At 40.1% G+C, this 20,796-nt stretch overlaps 1 protein-coding gene across 1 annotated transcript; it reads right to left on the reverse strand.

Moving 5' to 3' along the window:
• Positions 1–115: 115 nt before the first annotated feature.
• Positions 116–11,385, reverse strand: LOC112433817 (TIMELESS-interacting protein-like). Its single transcript, XM_076888016.1, has 9 exons — positions 11,243–11,385; positions 9,750–9,853; positions 6,711–6,858; positions 6,162–6,252; positions 4,895–4,970; positions 4,464–4,586; positions 4,314–4,377; positions 3,319–3,531; positions 116–564 (listed from the first exon to the last, which is right to left on the reverse strand). The coding sequence occupies exons 1-9, from the start codon at positions 11,289–11,291 to the stop codon at positions 320–322; spliced, it is 1,113 nt and encodes a 370-aa protein (XP_076744131.1). The 5' UTR covers positions 11,292–11,385; the 3' UTR covers positions 116–319.
• Between the last annotated feature and the right edge of the window lie 9,411 nt (positions 11,386–20,796).

The following is a 20,796-nucleotide window of genomic DNA, read 5'->3' on the forward strand; positions in this document are numbered from 1 at the left end:
TCTGCCAATAGTGAAACTGGAGAAAGAAGATGCATCAGAGCAGGAACTGTGGATCAGTTCAAATATTTTTCTGTAACAGATACCAACACATGGTAAATACGTTTAGGATTTGGACTTTTAAAAATAAGAAAAACATTTATTTCCATTGATTATAAATGTCTTTGCTAACCCAAAGCTGACGTCACAGTAGGAACATGTGCTCAAGATATAAACCACCAGAAATGCACAACATTACTCGAATGAGCAGGCACGAACATTGGGAAACCTTTAAATCTGCTCACTGCCAAAGCTTTTCAGCAGAAACTGCTGCACGTGAACTTTAATCCCCCTCTACACAGTCGTTGCTGAGCTGTTGCTCAGGGCTGAGGCCGGTCTCAGCCTCAGCGGGCTCAGAGTCTTTGGGGGGAAGCGGGCTGGTTTGTTGCGTGGAGGTGTTGTTGGAAGGCTCGAGGTCAGGATCTTCTACAGTTTCATCTCCATCAGTAGAACCTTTGATGACATTTGGTGAGGATGCAGCTGGAGGTTTGTCTCCTAACATGTCAGCAGTCTGAGAGGCTGAAGGGCCTGAAAGGGTTGAGAATTAGAAACAGTGATGGTTTCAGTCAACACAGACACACTCAGTCTACTACGATTTATAAAAGACAGGCAAAGCTGAGATAATGAAAAATGAAACTGTAAACTGCAGGGTTCAAACTCATTGTTCAGGGTCAAATTTAAGCACTTTAAGCACTTTCAAGGTCCATTATCAAGCTTTTCCAGCACATTACCAAAAAAACAGTTTGCATGTTCCACTTTGCATCACCTCAGTAAGACCATGTAAAAATTAAAACAAATCGTCTTAGGTTGACTTAAATGTTCTTTGTTCCTCTTTTGTTAAAACAGAGAAAAATGCACCACACAAAAATACTGAAAAAGGAAATGGTTGTCTTATATGCATATAGTGCACAAACTCAAAAAACTCATTTCTCTCAAAAATGCAGATGTGCAAATGTGAACAAATCAACTTGTTAGAGATGCTCATCTCCACTTGGAAAAAACAACCACACAAAAGAAGAAATCTGCACAAATGAACAAGTCTGCTCATCAGATATTGATGCTTCTTTCCTACGTGACACAACAACAGGAGACAGATGTTTGGTACTTTAACTAGTTAAGCACCCACACCACCAAAAATGGGGGAAAAGAGAGGAGATCACATTTAATCGGTTATAACACGAGGTCAGAAATATAAGTGCAGACATGAGTGTCCACAGAAGCCTCTGAATCTCAGCTGTAAACCATTTCTACAAACACCAAACAGTTAAAAGAGCAGTTACATCACCATGAATCTGTGGACAGGTAACATCCATATTTTGATTTATGATTTTCTGGAGTTAAATGTGACCCAAAGTATATTTTATAGCATATAAGCTATAAAATACTTTTAAAAATTAGGTGAGGGAAATAATCATTTTTTTCTATGTTTGAGTCCCAGTAACTTTGACATAGTAACATCTGCAGTAATATTTACCCCTCTGATGACAGCTCACAAGCGTTAGCTTTATTTTGATACCAAGACTGTTTACACAGAGTTTGTAATTGCAGAGAAATACTCCATTTATTTTGGCCTCTTCATTTTCGAGCAGGAAGCTCAGAAAAGCCCTGGGGGCCTAACAGGTCAAAGTTCATTCCCAATAAAACTAACTGTGAGATGTTTGACTACATTGCTCTCTGGATTATTGTTACAGTCCTAAATGATCAGCTTTAAAGTGTTTGTGCTAATAACACCATGTACAGTAAGTTATAAACTGTAAACACATTTTTATGGGTGAAGGCTCATAATAGAGACCGATCAACAGGTCATTTTCTTTTCTATGGGTCTCATTTAAATCACATTACATCATTTCTGCGGTAAATGAGGACCCTGAAGAACGATTTAATGTCACTGTTAAAGATTTGTAGACAATAGATCGCAGACAGCTGGCTCCGCTTTAACTAAAGAGGAAGTAAAAACAGTTTGGATCACAAGTGTAAGGCAAAAACAAAAATACTACGCCTAATTGAAGCTGACATCAGACAGGCAGTAAAGAAATCAATGTTTTCTACATGCTTTGCCTCTTATTACCAAACTCCACACTAATGTGAGGAATCTCTGGTGGTTTGGACGAACTGTGCAATACGGGAACTCGTCACTCGACCTTCAGGGTTTCTGGTGGATATATACACTAGATCCACTTCACTATATTGTAAGGAGTATTCACTCACCACCCATCATCCAAATCATTGAATTCAGGTGATCCAGTAACTTCCACAGCTGTATAGAATCAAGCACCTAGGCATGCAGACTGCTGCTACTAAGTGGAAGTGTTTGGTAACGACAGCAACTCAGCCATCAAGTGGTGGATCACGTAAAATCCCAGAGTGGGGGTCAGTGGATACTGAGGCGCACAGAGGTTGCTAATTTTCTGTGGAGTCCATCGCTCCAAACTTCACGTGGTCTCCAGATTAGCTAAAGAACAGTGCACAGAGAGCTTCGTGGAATCCATTTCCATGGCCGAGCAGCTGTAGTCCAAGCCTTACATCACAGAGTGCAACGCAAAGCAATGGGACACAGCGGTGTAAAGCACGCCGCCACTGGACTCTAGAACAGGAGAGATGCAGTCTATGGAGCGACGGATCACAGTTCTCAATCTGGAAAGCCGATAGACAAGTCAATTTAGCAGTTGCCAGGACAACAGAGCTCCAGGTTTGGTGGCAGGGGGATTTCGGTGCGGGGTTGTTTTTCAGAAGTTGGGCTCAGTCTCTTCGTTCCAGTGAAAGGAACTCTTAATGCTTCAGCATGCAAAGACATTTTGGCTCCCGACTTTAAGGGAACAGTTTGGGGATGGCTTCTTCCTGTTCCAGCATGACTGGGCACCAGTGCACAAAGCAAGGTCCACAAAGACATGAACTCTGGCATGGGAGTCCTGACCAGAACACCACTGGGATGAATGAGAGCAGAGATTTGGAGCCAGGCCTTCAACATCAGTGTCTGACCTTACAAATGGTCATAAACTCCCATAAACACTCCCAGAAGAGTTGAAGCTGATATAGCTGCACAGGCGGACGTCGTGAATGGGATGTCACTCGAGTTCATATGAGTGTGGGGGCAGATGAGCAAACACTTTTGGCAATATACTGTACATTCAATGTTTTGCTTTTTGTATTTTCATATAAAGTTAATACACCAATGAAGCTAGATGATCCTTATGAACCTTCGCTGGATGTTTTGTAGCAGAATCATTAATTATTTCTGTTATATTGTGTCCCAGCTGTATGATACATTTTTGCCATTCTTACCAATTTGCTGCTGGCGTGCGCGCCTCTTTTCCAGGGCCCGCTGTCTGTTCAGCTCAATACGTTTCTGCTGCTCTTCGGTCAGAGAGGGAGTAGGTGGGGGAGCGAGGGCTTCGGCAATCTGCCCTTGGGGAGCATTAATAAAACTCTCTCTGCTGAACAGATCAGGATCCCCAAATGTTTCCAGTTCACGTTGTACCTCTTCGTCACCAGCACCTGAACACAATTTCAAGCAGTGCTGATAATTAAGTCCTGTGGAATATGGCAAGTATTTCCTATGTGCACCTGCAGGTGTGAATCCACCGTAGGGCTGTTCGATACAACGATATATACAAAAACGTCTATTTCATTTTACGCTATCGTTTGTTTCGTGGTGTCGCAAAATAAACTGTTTACGGCAATATTTCTTCATGGTTCTGATGTCACTGTAGTAAAGTTCTCTCTTTCTCTTATATATAACCACACTACGGACGGACAAGCGCCTGTTTTTACGCGTTGTCGTTAGCAACAACGACGGTAAAACCATCGCGTGTCCGCTTGTTTATGTTCCACATAAACCTTTCAGAATAAAGCTCAAGATCCTGTTGAGGCTTTTCAAAATAAACGGAATCACGTGAAAGAGCAGAGTGTTTACGGATGAGAAGTAAAACAGAGCCGCCAGGTGCTAAAAAATAAACCTTAGACTCAAACGTTAGAACAGGCTTTCCCCCGCAGCACGCCGTGTAATAAATACTCACAAAGAAAACGGCGCCGTTACAACTTCTGTCTAAAAATGTGTCGTTTCATGCATCGGTTAAAACACTCGACTCCAGCTACATGACGCGCAGCTGGAAACACTTCACGCAAGTCGAGATTCACAGAATTGACAGAAAATGTTACATTTCTGTGATTTATATCGTTATCGGACGATAGAATTCTTATATCGGGAGATGAGACTTTGGTCATATCGCACAGCCCTAGTCCACCGTATCCCCATCAGTAATGATTTTTCTTCTTACCATCTGTACTTGTAAAATCTTCATGTGTCAGGGGCATGTCCAGTCGTATTCGTTTAAGACATGTCTATAGAAGAATGAGTAAAAAATTACAAATTCTGAACATTAGGAATCCCACACGCTTGCAGGAAATATTCTACTGCTTCCTCTCACCTGCACTTCCTTTTTGCTGCCGAGCCTTTCCACTTTGTCAATAAAATCTTCAAATTGCAATTTGGGGTACAACCTGTGGGCCCAGTTCTCCATCTTCTGCATCAGCAGCCGCAGGTCTGCAGCCTAATGGGGCAAACATCAAAAACAGCGAGTAGTGATATGAAAGAGGGCTGTGTGTGATAGGACGCTTCTTCTTCCCACTAAAAAATGACTTCCAGTCATTGGAACAAAAGACATCTTAATTTGGTAAACCAACCTCTGGTTCCCCTCACTCATTTTTGACCACGACAGAAAGGGCAACTTTTGACCTTTTAGTCTCAAACCAAATTTAGGACATCTAATTAAAAGCTGACAGGCCAAACAGATTTAGCTCAAAAACCAATGTTCATTCACATCTGGTAATTGGTGGGACAGATGTTATCATATCCTACCTCGTGTCCTTTGCCTTTGAACTGGATATTGTCAAAGAGAGTGCCCAGAGCTGGAAGCCCTCGATCTGATATCAGCCTGGGAAAAAATATTAAGACTAAGTTAAACCATTAATGGATTACAAGCAGGGTTAGCAGCACATCCAGGCGTATTTGGCTTATCCAATTCAGGATCGTGGATGGCTGAAGCCCATCCCAGCAGCCAGGTCGCCAGCCTGTCACAGGGCCAACACAGACAGACCCTCTGAATGGAAATGTCAGTGCCTTCAGATGTACCATGTTCAGAAGGCAGTAGCTTGTTGGGGGGGGGGGTAGGGTGTTTGGTTTTCAGGGTGCCCACAACCTTTCTTTTCCTACCTGTTTGTACATAAGGCAGTATAATGAGAAATAGTCAAATTTCTCCATCTAAAAATAAAAAATAAAAAATTGCTATATATATATATATATTTATAGCAAAGTTGCAATTAATTTGAATATTTTATCAAATGAAAATCTATGTTTTTCTTTAATACAGCTTGCAAGTTTTATCCTAAGTATAATCGACGTTCTTACTTAAAAGCTTATTTAACATCCTTTGATTTAGTATAACTTAGTTCTGTCCAGGAACATTGTGAACAGAACAGTAACAGAGGAGTGCCACTGGAACACCCACTGGGAGACTACTGGGAACGAGCCTGACTTATGGTTGGCAATACTAACCAGGTTCACACTATAGGTGTACAGAGACTGGAAACATCTTTCTCACACACATCCAGGGATGTCTCCAACGCTCTGACAATTTTCAGTCTGGGAATTTTGCCCATCCAAATGATGAAAACAACAATGGTATTAGAGTCTTTCTTCTTTAAATGACTGGCAGAGTGAAGCTGCACCATCATCACACAGATGCAGTCATTTGTACCCGCCGCTAAAGCGTAAGAAGACGCTGCAGTACTCTGCGAAACGACAGGTGTCGCCACTCAGATAATATCACATCACTTTTTTTGTGCAAAGTTCTTTCCACAAACTTACGTTTTCAAACATTTGCAACAACTCTGTGTGTCAGTGTGTCTCTGAGCCTCTGTGCACGATTATTAGTGAAACGGTGATAAAAACCAGTGCAGTCACAGACTCGTGTTCAACCTGGCTGCAACACTGACAGTCTGCACACGTCAATCAATGATTTTGGCCTCCTTGTGTCCCAGCTCACACAAGATGACATCAAATTCCTATTTAAATGCGCATTTTAATGCATTTCAACCCTCTGTCGTGATATAAATGTCTTTGCTACCTGTGGGAGTCCAGCTTGGGTTGGGGTCTCTTCACGCCTCTCCTTTTAGCAGTAGGGACATCAGCCAGCTGTGATACCTCACCTTCATCTCCTGCATTGAAAACACATGACAACAGGATGTGTTTCTAACTCATTCTGTTGGCAGCGTGGCAAACTTCAAGCTTATCTTTAAATCCAGACAAATTATAGACTGGAGGTTACAGAAGAAATGTGCTGGTTTGAACAGTATCTGATAGGTTTCATTTGCTCACGCAAACAAAAACATGTGTGTTGTTATTGTTAGAAACATCCAGTCTCAGAGAGATGCTGAAAAACCAGTTCATGCATTTGTTAATTCTAGGCTGAACTAACAAATTCATTATTATCAAGCTGTTCCAAAAAGCTTTGTGGAAGGACTATGAGAGGTTGTATTTCTCCCACATTAGCCTTTTTTCCTGAATCTTATTTTTCTATGATTCTTCATTAAACCATGAATTTAAAATACAAAGTTCTGAATCATCACATCTTAAAGACCTCATAGTAATCCTGTAAGAGCACAGCAGCATCTACCATCTGCAAAAGGGTCTCCTTCCTCCTGGCCTCCCCGGCCTGGGGAGTGTGGTGGTGGGAGTGGGGGGAAAGCTTCATCCTCTATGCCGTCATAGTCAGGAATGTCCTGCGGGCTATTTTCCTGTGGGTCAACCATGGTGAGTCGGTCCTGGAGACAAAGTAAAAGACGTGTGAGCCCCAGTCGTCAACAGCATCAGCATTAAGTTACATGAATTTAACTGCAAGTTGAAAAAATGACATTTATTTCTGTAAGAGTAATTCTTTACTGTGTTACAACATCAACATGAAAACCTAAAAAAACTGGCATTTACTTTTTTCTTTTTTTACATCAACAGGAGGAGCTGTACAGACACTCATCCCACCTGGAATTATACCCCAAATTCAGAAATGTACTATTATGATACATTAATGGTCCATTATGTTTGTTTCACAGTTATATACATAATACAATTTATAGATTTGTATATATTTACATTCTATCAGGGATGAACTGGTTGTGAACCTTTGGGCTGATAATGACATTTAAAAGTTACAATTTGGATGAATTATTACTGCGATACTTCTTTTGGACTCTGTAGTACCACAGAAATATCATTAAAGTAACAGGTTTGTTTTAAAGTCTTTCAGCTGTTCCGTAAGCATCATCGTCATCATCATTTATATAGCACTTTAAAAACACACCTGGCAGACCGAAGTGCTGCACAATACAAATGTAGTAATAAAATAGCAAAAAACAAACATAGCAATAAAGTAAACTCTTGAGCCAAAATGATGTGACACAACTAGGGCTGCCACAAACGATTATTTTGATAGTCGACTAGTCACCGATTATTTATGCGATTAGTCGACTAATCAGATCATCATCCACTGGACGTAAAACTACAGCTTATTGCACCATGCAGCATATGCTCTTATATAACTATCATTAGCTTATAGCTTTAAGCTTTTAAGGTGCTAACTAAAAATAAAGACAAGATGATAGTTTATTCAATTTTAATGAAATTTGCAGATTGTTTCGGTGAAGTTTAATAAACTCCTTGCTATCTAAAATATAACAGGACAACGGAGTATATTCTCCAGCATCTCACACTTCTGATAATCAGCTGTCTGCTTGACGTTTATTCAGCTGTGTAAAAACTATAACTTTAATCTCAGACAAACCGATTTACTCAGGAACAAATAAAATACTAAAAAAAAAAAGCCAAACAACAACATTTTTAATTTATCTAAGTGACTCATATATTTAACCTGAGTAGCGAAAGACGGCGGTGGGTTTGAAAACAATTTGCCTGGAGTCCGGTGTTCTCACCGTGCTAGTGACCTAGCCCCCGGCTAGCTATCGAGCTAGTGGGTAACAGACGTCTCTGAAAACGTCGGAGCGCTTTTGAAAATATGTGGTGTCCTGATAAACTGAGCCGATATTTGAGGTTTACACAGCTACATTCTCGGCTGAAAATATGTTAAACGTTTATTTTGTGACCCAGAAAGAATAATAAGAGTAATATTAAAACTAACTAGCTGCCGCCATTGTTGGAAACTGAGCTGGGCCGCGCTATGAATTCTGGGACACAGCTGCTTCTTCTTCTTCTTCTTCTTCTTCTTCGGGGTTTAACGGCAGCTGGCATCCTTGTACATGCAGTGCTGCCATCTTCTGTTTCAGTCCGTTATTACACTCTTAAATCCTGCTACTTATTCCTGCGTCTTTTGGGATCTTACAAAGCTTCAAACGACGCGTCGACTATTAAATCAGTCGTCGACGATTTTGATAGTCGACGTAATCGTGACTAGTCGACAAATCGTGGCAGCCCTAGACACAACACAGACACAAAAGGAAATCTTCTACATTGTTTTGCTGTTCACACAAGTTCTAATGCTACCCTTTGTTTCTGGAAGGAGACGATTTTCTGTCCAGTATTAAAGTTCAAAGAACAGGGTATCCGTCTCCAGTGGGCTGCTAAACAAGTTTACCAGAAAAATCAGACCCACGGTCATGTTGTGTCACTTTGAGTGATTAGTCAGCAGCAATAACAGGGAATGACAAACTGACAGACTTTGGATATAAAACAAACAATTTAAACATTTAGAAGTTAAACATCTTCTCGGATTCCTTTTGCTGCACATGTCTATGTATGTATTTGCTGTACAGTGTCATTTGTTTGGAACATTAATCTTGATGTATACATAAACATTTGATTTAAAAAACGTGTTTAAAAATGAACACTGACACAATTAAACACAACACTGGTGCACGGTGACTGCAAACAGAAGCAGCTGCTTGTATCCTCCTGTGCATGGATCCGTGCTCTCTGTTTATTAATAAAAGCCAAACTTCATTAATGGTAAGTGACAGAGATCTGATGAGTTCTTGCTGGTTTGTATCCACAGGAGGATACAAGTAAAATCCTCTGCAGGTTAGTGCAGGATAAGCAGGCAAGTTTACTGTAATGTGATGGATTTAAGTAAAGAACAGTGTGTGACTGGTGCACAGTGACTGTGGTGCTCATGTCAGAGTTAGATTACATCAAGTGTAGCAGAGATTAACTTAAACTTAAGCTCATGATGCTGACATTCATTCACTGAGCTCCACCCACATACCAACAGTTTAGTGTCTAATATAAAGACAGTGTACTGTCAGTGTAGAGAAAGGAAATCAGCCAGGACAACTCATGAAACATCTGCAGACATCTGGATGAATTCACAGAGAGCAGCAGGTCAGCTGATCACAGCCTGTACATTAAAAAAAATCTACTGGAGCTCTCAATAGAAATGATTGTGAGCTGTGACCCTTTTCCCCACACTGAGCCACTACAGCTGATGTTAGGGTTGAATCCTGCTGAATCCCACTTTAACATCTTCCTGCTCATTTTGATGTTTAGAGGCAACGTCACCGTCTAAGATGTAGGCATTGTATACATTGTATACATTATTTCTACATTACATTAATATTGCACAAGGTTCACTTAGTTTAGCATAAAATATACATACTGTATCAGTACTTCAGCTTTTAATGGAGTATTTCTTAACACTAGTATCTGTCACCTTCTGTGTTGAGCTCATTGTTTTCTCTGCAGTGGCTGAGCTGAGTCCAAGTAGCTGAAATTTCCTCTGCTGCTCCGTCAGACTCTTCTCCTCCTCCTGATCAGCTGGGACACAAAACAGAACTTTGTTAAGCTCCACACTGCACTGAAGAGTCAAAGTGTCTCATATGTTCATCTGAGAACACACAGAACACATTTTAGCTTCCTTGGGTGGACAACTTGTTTGAAACAAACACAAAAGGTTTGAGCACCGATACCAAATTCAGCAGTATGGCACACCAGTACCAGGAGAGCAATTCCTCTTTAAAATATGCCTTGGCCAAGAAAAAACCCGACAATATACGTGTGCCGTGAGAAATGATAGATAGATAGATAGATAGATAGATAGATAGATAGATAGATAGATAGATAGATAGATAGATAAAATTTATTTCAAACATGCAAATATAATTGAAATAACAACAGAAAAAAATAAAAATAACAAAACTTAAAAATCATCAAGTTTTCATGTAAATATCTATGTCTACAGAATGTGTGTGCTCGAAAAGGAGTAGGATGAAGTTTTCTTGTTCCTACCCCCTTATTTCAAATTTCATTGCTTACAAATCCATATCCAGGATTCAACATTATTTGATCATATATTTAACTATGTACAAGTCTAACACATTGAACATACACAAATAAAACCATTTTCAGCACGTAAACCAGAACAACTAATCACTCTGTTTATAACAGCCGCTTAATCTCTGAGTTTATTTTCTATCTATGTGACAAAAACCTTAATGAAGACTTAAGGTTGGGTTACTCAGGCCTTGATTTATAAAAAATGAGGACACAATGAGACAACTCAGTCACTGAGAGGAAGATTTCCTATATTCATGCAATTTATTATTTTTTGAACAATCCTGTGAATTTTTGTATTGATGTACTTGTCTTGATTTCATCTGTATATCCGAGTGGGTGTAGAAATCTGAGCCATCATCTGAGTAAGCCTCATCACAACTTTGCGCTGATAAAGGCAGCTGTGTTTTAGCCTGGAACACATTTATTTTTACATTTCTCATAAATGTATTTCATTATAGCACTTTTACCGCCAACATGTTGGGTCTTTTGGAGCCGGAAGTGACCTTATATGGAAGAAGGGTGGCGCTAGCTAGCTTAGTTAGCAAGCTGCATTCATAAGCTGTGCAGGTGCCACAGAGATGCTAAGTAGCCTTAATAACAGACTAATAAAACAACACAAACTCTGATTACAATGAGCTCATTTAAAAGCTTTCTTCTAATAAATTCTTTTCTTCTCTGTGTTTCACAACCTTTTGGTGATATCTTTCTGTGAATTAGTTTAAAGCAGCTTGAGTCAATTTAGTCAGATTTTTTTTTCCAACTTGTTCACAAAAACTTGAGAAGAGACACCGAGGAGAGCAACAGAAAGCCTCATTCAGGAGCTAAACTCAAGATTAACTAGACTCGGATTAATATTAGCTCGATACTTACCTTTAAGTGTTAAATCAGTCTTGACAATAATCGGAGAGAAAAACGCCATAAAGCGGGAACTCGGCTTCTTCTTCTTCTGCTCTTGTATTTTTTGGCGGTTAAAGCTTTAAGGCGCATTACCGCCACCTGCTGGACTGGACTTTTCATGTCCCAAACATCATCGATTGGGCACAAATTTGTTGGAGTTTCTGTTAATAAAAAAGATGGAATTCAAGGATCTTGTTATTTGGTTTGTTCGTTTTCACCATTTACTCTACAATTTTCTGCCAGTGTATAGCAAACCCCACAGCTCAAATCAATGAAGAATTTAGTATTTTTAACATATTGCTTAAACTGGAACCAGCAGCTATATAGGCCTAATTTTTAATCCAAACATGTGATAGAGGTTTACCACCAGGAGAAGCAGACTGTAAATAAAAGACTGTGCTACTGAAAACTGTTAGTCTGACTTTGGATTGTAAATATGTTTCCTTTTGTCACTTCTGTATTTGTATATGGCTCAAACTATTTGTTATGAAAGCAAAACAAACAAACTGATGTTGTCTCATCAGATCCAGTTGTGACATTAGCTATAGTTTCCGCGGAGGGTACTTGGTTCTGTATGACAGCACGGCTTTTAGGTTGAATTCAAGCGCTTGAGTACAGCCTGATAATTAGAGGCCTGCAAACATGTTTGCTGATGAACTTTGGAAGTAAAAGTACAGACAGCTATAGAAGACACAGGACACGAGATGGGTTCATTATTTCTTTTGAGTTCCATGTAACAATCCGTAACTCTGTAATTAATGAATGTGCCATTTAATCTTGGCTGCAGCCAAGATTAAATGGCACATTCATTAAATGGCTAAAATGGGTTGGCTGCCGTTCAGCATTTAGTACAAGTCAGCTTTTGATCAGAAAGTTTTCTGGTTTGATCCCTGGCTGCTCCAGTCTGCAGGCGAAATATCCTTGGACAAGATTGTAATCCCAAGCTGCTTTCTGATGCATCCATTGGAGTGTGAATGCTTTATAGAGTTTGTGAAACAGTTGTACGTGTGGTCAGATTGTTTTGTATTTGTGTGTGGATTGAAGCACATGTCTGAGAGCACATCAATCACGGCACATATTTTTTAAAATCTTAGTTTAAATAAAGTTTTTGATTATTTATTATAAAAAAGAGATGATATATATATAATGCAGTGGGCACTCCACCAGCTAACATGTCAGTTAATTTGACACATTGATTTATTTATCATTTCTTTTTCTCTCTCAGCTTTTCAGCTCCATATTTTTGCCATTTCTTCCACACTCAACTCTGTTCTACAAGGTGAGCCCACAGTTAATGTAGGAGAGGGCAGGTGGCATTAAGAGGTTTGATTGGGCAATCTAGGGCCCAGTTAGTTCTTCCTTTTGGTGAAAGCTGGGCTCTTCAGTTCAGCATGGCACAGCTCCAAAGATTCTGCAACATCAAACCCTCTGTCTGCTAATGTTACATCACCTGGGCTGAGGCAGTCCAGGTAATTTCAACACTTTCTTGAAATTAGTTAATTCAGATATAAACAGAGTGACAGTTTACAGATTCAAACATGTCTCAGAGAAAACAGAAAAAAACAGTAAAGCCCAACTCTCCTCTTTGTGATCAGGAAGACAAAATTCAACTTCCTGATCAAGTAGACAAATCATTCAACCAGCTTCTAGAAAAGGAAGATATTCAAAAGTTGAAAGAAATGGAACTCCTAGACAGGGAAGAAACTTTGAGCTCCAAGCAAAGCTTGATAAAGCACTAGAAAAACTAGTGCTGAAGGACAAAAAGAATCAGGAGCTGCAAGTAAAGCTTGATGAAAGACCGCACACAAATGAAGAGTTTCTTCAAGAAAAAAGGCTACAGGAGATAAAACAGAAGGAAATGGATTTCAAGCTCCAGGACATGGAGAAACACAACAAAGGCTTGCAAATCAAGCTTAATGAAGCTCTGCAAAAAAATTAAAGAACTCCTCCAAGAAAAATAACAACAGGACATGAAGCAGTGCAAACTCCAAGGCATGGAGGAAAAATACAAAGCGCTTCAGGTAAAGCTTGATAAAACACTGAACAAAAATAAAGAGTTGCTTCAAGAACAAAAGCAACAAGAAATTAAACAGAAACAAACGGACTGCAAGCTTGAAGACGTGCAGGAAAAATACACAGCGCTGAAAATGAAACTTGATAAAGCACTGCAAAGAAATAAAGATTTCCTTCAAGAGAAAGAACAGCAAGACATGAAACAGAAACATCTGGATTGCAAACTTCAGAACATCGAGAAACACAACGAAGGCTCGCAAGTAATGCTTGATGAAGCTCTGCAAAAGAATAAAGAAATCCTTGAAGAGAAAGAAAAACTGGACCAGAGAGACACGCAGTGCCAACTCCAAGGTGTGCAGGAACAATACGGAGCGCTGCAGGTAAAGCTTGATGAAACACTGCACAAATATCAAGAGCTGCTTCAAGACCAAGAACAACAGGAAATAAAGCAGAAAGAAGACAAAGAAATTCTCCAGGACTTTGAGAGGAAAAACCAAAACCTGCAAGAACTTTATAACAAACTGAACTACAAAACAACTGAACTGGAAGAGGAAAAGGAAAAACTGCAAAACCAATGCTCAGAGATGCAGAGTAAGCTCAATGACATGCTGAGAAAAAACACAGAAGTCGAGGAACTTTCAGACAACGTGAAGTGCAAAAACACTGAGATGCAGGTGCTAAAGCAACAACTAGAGAAAACAAACGAAGACCTGCAGTGTTCACTTCAAGAAATCGAGAGCAGAAGTCAGCAGTTGGAAGACACGCACAACAAATTACAACAGAGTTATACAGAGCTGCACGAGGCAAAGCTAATGCAGGAGGCAACATCTAAAGAAATGAAAGAAAGGCTCGAAGACAAACAAGCCAAATTAGAAGAAGTGGAGAAAACATGCAAGAGACTTGAGCAGGAGAATGCAGAAACAATCGATCAGTTGAGAACCCTCATCCTAGAGAAAAAAGTGCTCGTGGAAAAGCTCATGGAAAAGAAGAAAAAACGCTTCTGCTTCTTCTGGAGGAGGGACACTCCTGCTTTTTCTACTTTTTCTACTTTTTCTACTGCTAATGTCACCTCGTCTGTTCCATCTTAATTTTCACCTCTCCTCTCTCTTTCTCTCCCTTTCTCTCCTGACACCTCTCCCTCCCCTGTCTCCCTTTAACTCCTATCACCTGTCCCATCTCCTCCCCCTCCCCCCCCCTCTCTCTTTTCACCCTCACCCCCCAACCAGTCCCGACAGTTGACTGCCCCCTCTAGAGCCTGGTTCTGTCATAGGTTTCTTCCTTTAAAGGGAGTTTTTCCTATCCACTGTCGCACCTAGTGCTTGCTCAGAGGGGATTGTTGGGGTTTTCTCTCCTCTATCTCTTTCCTCCTTTCTATCCCTTTCCTTTACCTTCTTCTTTAAAACCCCTCCCCCCTTTCTATTTCCTCAATAATTTAATAATAAACACAATTGGCAAAATTTTAAAAAGTCAGATCAATGTCTTCATTGAAGAATGAATTGTCTTTGTCACGGGGTCATGTGTATTTTGTGTTTTCCTCGGGCTGGTGATCCTTGCAGTTGTTGAGCCCAAGAGTCCAGATTTTTAGTGTTTTAATCACATTTAGTGTTACATTTTAGATCACAACAAAAGGATATCCACAATTTAGGATTCAGGCATTTGTCTTTTTCAATATCATAATCATTCTATGATTGAGTCGGTTACAGAAGCAGCAGTTAGCAGCAATAACTTCAATTCATCAACATTTGCAAGCATTTCTTTATACACAGCATTTCTGTCAGGTTGAGGTCTGGACTTCCATGCAGTAGATTTGCTGCTGTGCTTGGGCTCATTATCCTGTTGCATGGCCTAATTTAGGAGAAGCTTTAGCTGTTGGACAGACGGCCTCACATTTGACTCTAGAAAACTTTGGCATACAGAGGAGTTCGTGGACTGCAAGGTGCTTATTGCTTGTGTCTGCAGAACAAGCTCAAATCACCACAATTGAACCAGCGTACTTGACAGTGGATTTGAGGTGTTTGTGCTGTGTTTGATTTTTGCTGAAGTTACTGCTGTGCATTATGACCAAACCTCCACTTTAGTCTCATCTTTTAAAAATATGTTGCTCCAGAAGCTTTCAAGGGCAAATTTGCAAACCTCAACTGAGTTGTTGTGTTCTCTTTAGAGACAAGAAGCTTTCTCCTGGCGGCCCTTCCAGACCAACCATACTTGTTTTGTCTTTTTCTAATTAAACTGTCTTGAACATTAACATGCTGTTTAAGGCCTGTAGAGGCTCAGATGCAGCTCTTGGGTATTGTGCAGTTTCTGTGAGCACTGAACAGTCTTTGTGGTGGATCTGAATGCTCCAGACTAGCAAACTTGCTCATGGTCAGTTAATCAAGTGCATAGAGCCCTGTGATGAATTTTCACATTTACTCTGTGAATCTTCATTCTTCTAGCTAGTCTTTACTCTTCTAGAAGCTTTCTTTGCTCAGACGTCTGCAGCATTGAATCTATGTCTTCTCCACTGCTATTCCAAACAAGGTGCTGATGCAGGGGTCATTAGCACAGTAAGATTTAAGTGCACAAAATGTTCACATCATAATAGTAATAATAATTAGAGGAGAGTATTATGTAGTCCAAGAAGTGTGTGGAGAAGTTTTCAGTGCGGAGGAGGGAACCATGGTGTTCAGGAGCCAAACTGCTTTGGGGGAAAATGCTATTGCACAATCTTGCCGACCTGCTCCTGATGACGCAGTCGTCTTCTGGAGGGAAGTGTGGTAAACAGTTGATGGGAAGGGTGATGCGGGTCAGCCATGATGCTAGTGGCTTTCCCAGTGAGGTGTAAATATCCTGTAGACTGGGTAGAGAGCTGCCAATAACACGCTGTGCGGTCCACACAATCCTCTGGAGGGCTCTGCGATTGGACGCATGACAGTTTTCATACCAGACTGTGATGCAGCGGGTTAGGATGCTCTGCATGGTACCTCTGTAGAAAGTATTAAAGATGGGTTTGGGGATGTGCACCTTCTTCAGTCGTCTCTTAAAATGCAGTCGCTGCTGAGCTCTTTTAGTCACTGATTTGGTGTTGCTGGTCCAGGACAGGTCCAGGGGCGGATCTAGAGAAATTTTTCCAGGCTGGCATGGAAATCAAATGGGGTGGCAAAATCAAAGCCTTGTTTTAAACACATATGCAGGTGTTACATATGATTAATATACATTAAGCATATGTTTCATATAAATATGGTCTATAACTTAATTATTTTCTATAGCCCACATAATTAAACATTTCAGTTACATAAAATGTGTGTACTGTATAGCCTGTATAATAAATAAATATGTAACCAATAAGTATAAAATCCAGAAAGCTACACAACACTGGGCGGGGGCTCATTTCCAAACACAAGTCTAACTTAAGTTTCATACTGTTTTTGTTAGAAAAAAATCAAATTGTACTGACTACTACTACTGCCAGAAAGCTGCACTGTCACAAACAATTATTGAAACCTCATTTTTCATGATTTGTTGGGTCAATATTCTGAGGTCCAAAATATAATTGGCCATTTTTGGCTGCTTTTGATTGTTGTTGTTTTTTTACCTTGTCTTTCTTGGTATCATTCTTTTCAGCACAACCTCACACGTCCAAATTTACAGTTATTAAAACAACTGGTCTGAAATCACACAAACACATAAAACCCTAGTAGTAGTTATATTTTCTCTTTACTATAAAAACCACAGACATGTTTAGTAAATTATTTTCATAACTTGAAATGCAAATATAAGTGGTAATTATTTTAAATTAAAATTAAACAAAAATTTTGTAAATAATAAAGTTATATACAACTATTCATCTAAAAATGCAGGCAATGCATCTGGGGTTCTTATTTTTATTTTTTTGCACAGCCATTTTAAAAATACTACAACAATCAGGTGTCACAATAAGACGCCCCACAAATTATTTGTGCCAGTAAAAAAAAAAAAATGTCAACCACAAGACAGAGAAGAACATCACAGGGAGAAACCCTGCAGGCCTGACAGCAGGTGTATCGCTCATTCTGTTTTCCACCTGGAGACAGTGTTCACATGGCATTCTGCCTGTGTAACTTGTGTAACTACACAAGTTAACACAATTCAATTCAATTCAATTTTATTTATATAGCGCCAAATCACAACAAAAGTCGCCTCAAGGTGCTTCATAGATACAGAGAACAACCCAACAATCATATGACCCCCTATGAGCAAGCACTTGGGCGACAGTGGGAAGGAAAAACTCCCTTTTAACAGGAAGAAACCTCCAGCAGAACCAGGCTCAGGGAGGGGCGGGGCCATCTGCTGCAACCGGTTGGGGTAAGAGAAGGAAAACAGGATAAAAGACATGCTGTGGAAGAGAGACAGAGGTTAATAACAGATATGATTCAATGCAGTTAACTCATACTGAGTGAGAAAGGTGACTGGAAAGGAAAAACTCAATGCATCATGGGAATCCCCGGCAGCCTACATCTATTGCAGCATAACTAAGGGAGGATTCAAGGTCACCTGGTCCAGCCCTAAATATATACTTTACCAAAGAGGAAAGTTTTAAGCCTAATCTTGAAAGTAGAGATAGTGTCTGTCTCCCGAATCCAAACTGGAAGCTGGTTCCACAGAAGAGGGGCTGTAGTCGCAAATTTTGAAGCCATCCTGATAATCTTCTTCCACCAACGATGTGGAGATCCAACCCTTTTAGATCCAATTAAAATCAAGACACTCAAAAAGATGCTCTGTAAAAGAGTAGAAAAAATAGATACAGACATGTGCTGCATGAAAGACGTTAGGGAAGGTTAGTTAGCTGGAGAGCGAGTTAGGCAGGAGAACTCTCAGCAGCATTAACTGCCCTGTTACTGCACCACCTTAATAAACCATGGTGAAGCAAAATGTCTTGTGCTTAAGACTCTACATGAAAGTTAAAATATATATGTTCAGTGCACATAGATATATAGTGTATAGTTATACATATCACACAAAAATCCACCACATCCCCCCTTGTGGTACCTGGAGGTACCACCTAAAAAGACCCAATGACTAAAGAAGAACAAAAATCGTGAAAACGAATGCGTGCGCTGTTTTTTTGCTAACATACTTTAAAGCAAGCTCTAAATAGAATATAAGAATTTGTATAAAGATCCCACACAGTTGTTGCTCTATTGAATAAACCCCAGAAACCTCATAGTCATCAACATAACATTCTTCCAACGCTTCATTTCTCTTAGTCAATTAATTTAAGACTAATTGATTCCTCTTCATTTGCAAATCATACTACACAGTATCCTTATCAGAATACTCAAGAAACTTAAAACTAGCCTAATTACAGTAAAATGAAAGTGAGGCATGAAACACATCAGCAGAGACACATAATACATACACGGATTACACAGCACCATATGTGACATTAAAAATAATACAATAAAACAATTAATTCCCAATTTTGGATTTCATCTTGGTCAGGTTCAACTTCTTTTTCTGAACAACTTCTCAGTGTGGGCTTTGAAATGTTCTTTGATCATCACTTCATCTTCTTCATCCGACATAAACCCACCAAGAGCATTCTCTTTGTGGGCCGGTACTGCTCACCCGAGTAAACACGAGCTGACATTGACATGAATTAAACATAAAACATTATATACAGTATAAGATTTTGTAAGGTAAACCTAGTTCATACAAATGAAGTAAAGAAAAGTTATTAAAACAAAACGTGCCTTGCTGTTTATTCTTTCAGTGTCCCACAGTAGCACATTTCCTGCTAGGAAAATGTCAGAAGTCACATCATTTCTGTAAATTGGGAAGTAACTGTAATACATCAAGTCACCTCTGTCTCTTGTTACCAGGACTTTTTAAAATGAATGGTGCAACATGGAAAGAGGCCCTACACAAGAGTTTAGCTTTGAGCTCAATAGGCGATGATCCTTTCAGCCATGACATCTCTGACATGGGAAACCAGGGAATTTGATTAGAAAATGGTGAAGGATTTTCTTTTCAGTTAGAAACTGGATTTGTGTAACATGGTGGTGAAAAGCCCCCAAAGAAAGCAGCATATGATCAGTCGCTATATTGCATTTAATACAAACGTCCTTCGTGTATCCTTTGAATACAGAACAGATCATTTCTGATATCTATGAGTAAACCCAACGAGCACGTGTCCCAAAAGACCCCACAGTGTTTTTATCTGGCTTTTCCCTGACAGTTAGTGGACACTGACAGATGTGTGCTGAATATGAAAGGAAACAAAAGAACTAAAGAAGGTTTGCAGTGTTAAAAACAAGAACTACATGAAGGTTGTTTCATCCTGCTGTAACTTATGACAGAAGCATCTTTTGTTTGTTTTTTCATTTATTTACACAAAGACAGATGTTGAAATAACAGGAGTAACAGTTTAATTCAATTGAAATCGGTCCAATCGTCTATAGTGAAATTATTGTTTTTCATTAGTTGGCAAAAGATGGGGGTTGTTGACGGCAATTCAGTGAATGCAACAGGGGAGGACGCCAGTTTGGATGGAGGGGAATCAGCAGGACAGATGAGATTTTGTTTAGGAGTCGAGTAGTTGTGTGAATGAGGAGAGGAGAGCACATTAGACTGCTGAGAGACGGGGAGGTAGTCAAGCACTGACCACATGTCTTCTTGGATTTCAGCAAAACAGATGGGCTCATCTCGGTCTTGGAATAATTCAACTCGGGGTTGAACTGATGCAGTTTGAGAGGCATCTACAGGAGAGGCAGGGGTGGGTGAGGGCTGCTGAGACTGCGCAGTGATGGGGAGGGGGTCGAGCTCTTCCAGCACTGACAGCAGTTCTTCCTCACTTCCCATCTTCATCCTGAATGTGTTCACTGACAGGTGTTGCCAGCTGTGGTGGCTTGTCTCGCGCTCAAAGAGGACAAAATAGAGAACAATACAGTGTTCAGCTGCCTGGCTGTGCTTTACACACAGCCCTGCTCTGGTACACCCACTATGCCGGCCTTTGTACACTCTCTCCATCTAATGATAGAGAGGAAGGATACATTCACTACTTCTAGCCTCCACTATTCAAATTGAGTATTTTCACAGTGTCCTAAAAGCTTCCTGAAAAGCCTTTACACTATTTTCCAAAACGCTGCATCCAGAGCACAGTCAGGGACTGGAAGGAGAGAGTATATTTCCCCCATATGGACTTCTCTCTTCATTGGCTCCCAATTAAATCCCAAATAAAAATCCAAATACTTGCCCTCACACACACAAGGTCTTGAATAATCACCCCCAATTTTGTCTACAAGATCTCACAGTGCCATATCATCCCAACAGAGTGCTTTGCTCTCAGACTGCTGTCTTCCGAGGGGATTTAAAAGTACAATGGAAGGCAGAGCCATCACTTTTCAGGCCCCTCTCTGTGGAACCAGCTCCCACTTTGTATTCGGGACACAGACACTTGCTCTCATTTTTTAATTAAGCGTGAAACCTTTTTGCCAAAGTCCAATAACTTGAGAGAGGAGCCAAAGACGTCCTCGTCCCAGATTCGTCCCAAGACA

This window comes from Maylandia zebra, linkage group LG9 (genome assembly GCF_041146795.1).
Source record: "Maylandia zebra isolate NMK-2024a linkage group LG9, Mzebra_GT3a, whole genome shotgun sequence".
NCBI lineage: Eukaryota > Metazoa > Chordata > Actinopteri > Cichliformes > Cichlidae > Maylandia > Maylandia zebra.

Bases quoted from the DNA above. Each gene is read 5' to 3' on its own strand.
- LOC112433817 (XM_076888016.1), bottom strand. From the start codon at position 11,291: ATGGCGTTTTTCTCTCCGATTATTGTCAAGACTGATTTAACACTTAAA. The intron at 6,859-9,749 runs GTGACAGATACT...CTTTGTCTCCAG, and splicing joins CAATGAGCTCAACACAGAAG to GACCGACTCACCATGGTTGA. The intron at 565-3,318 runs GTAAGAATGGCA...CAACCCTTTCAG, and splicing joins CGCACGCCAGCAGCAAATTG to GCCCTTCAGCCTCTCAGACT.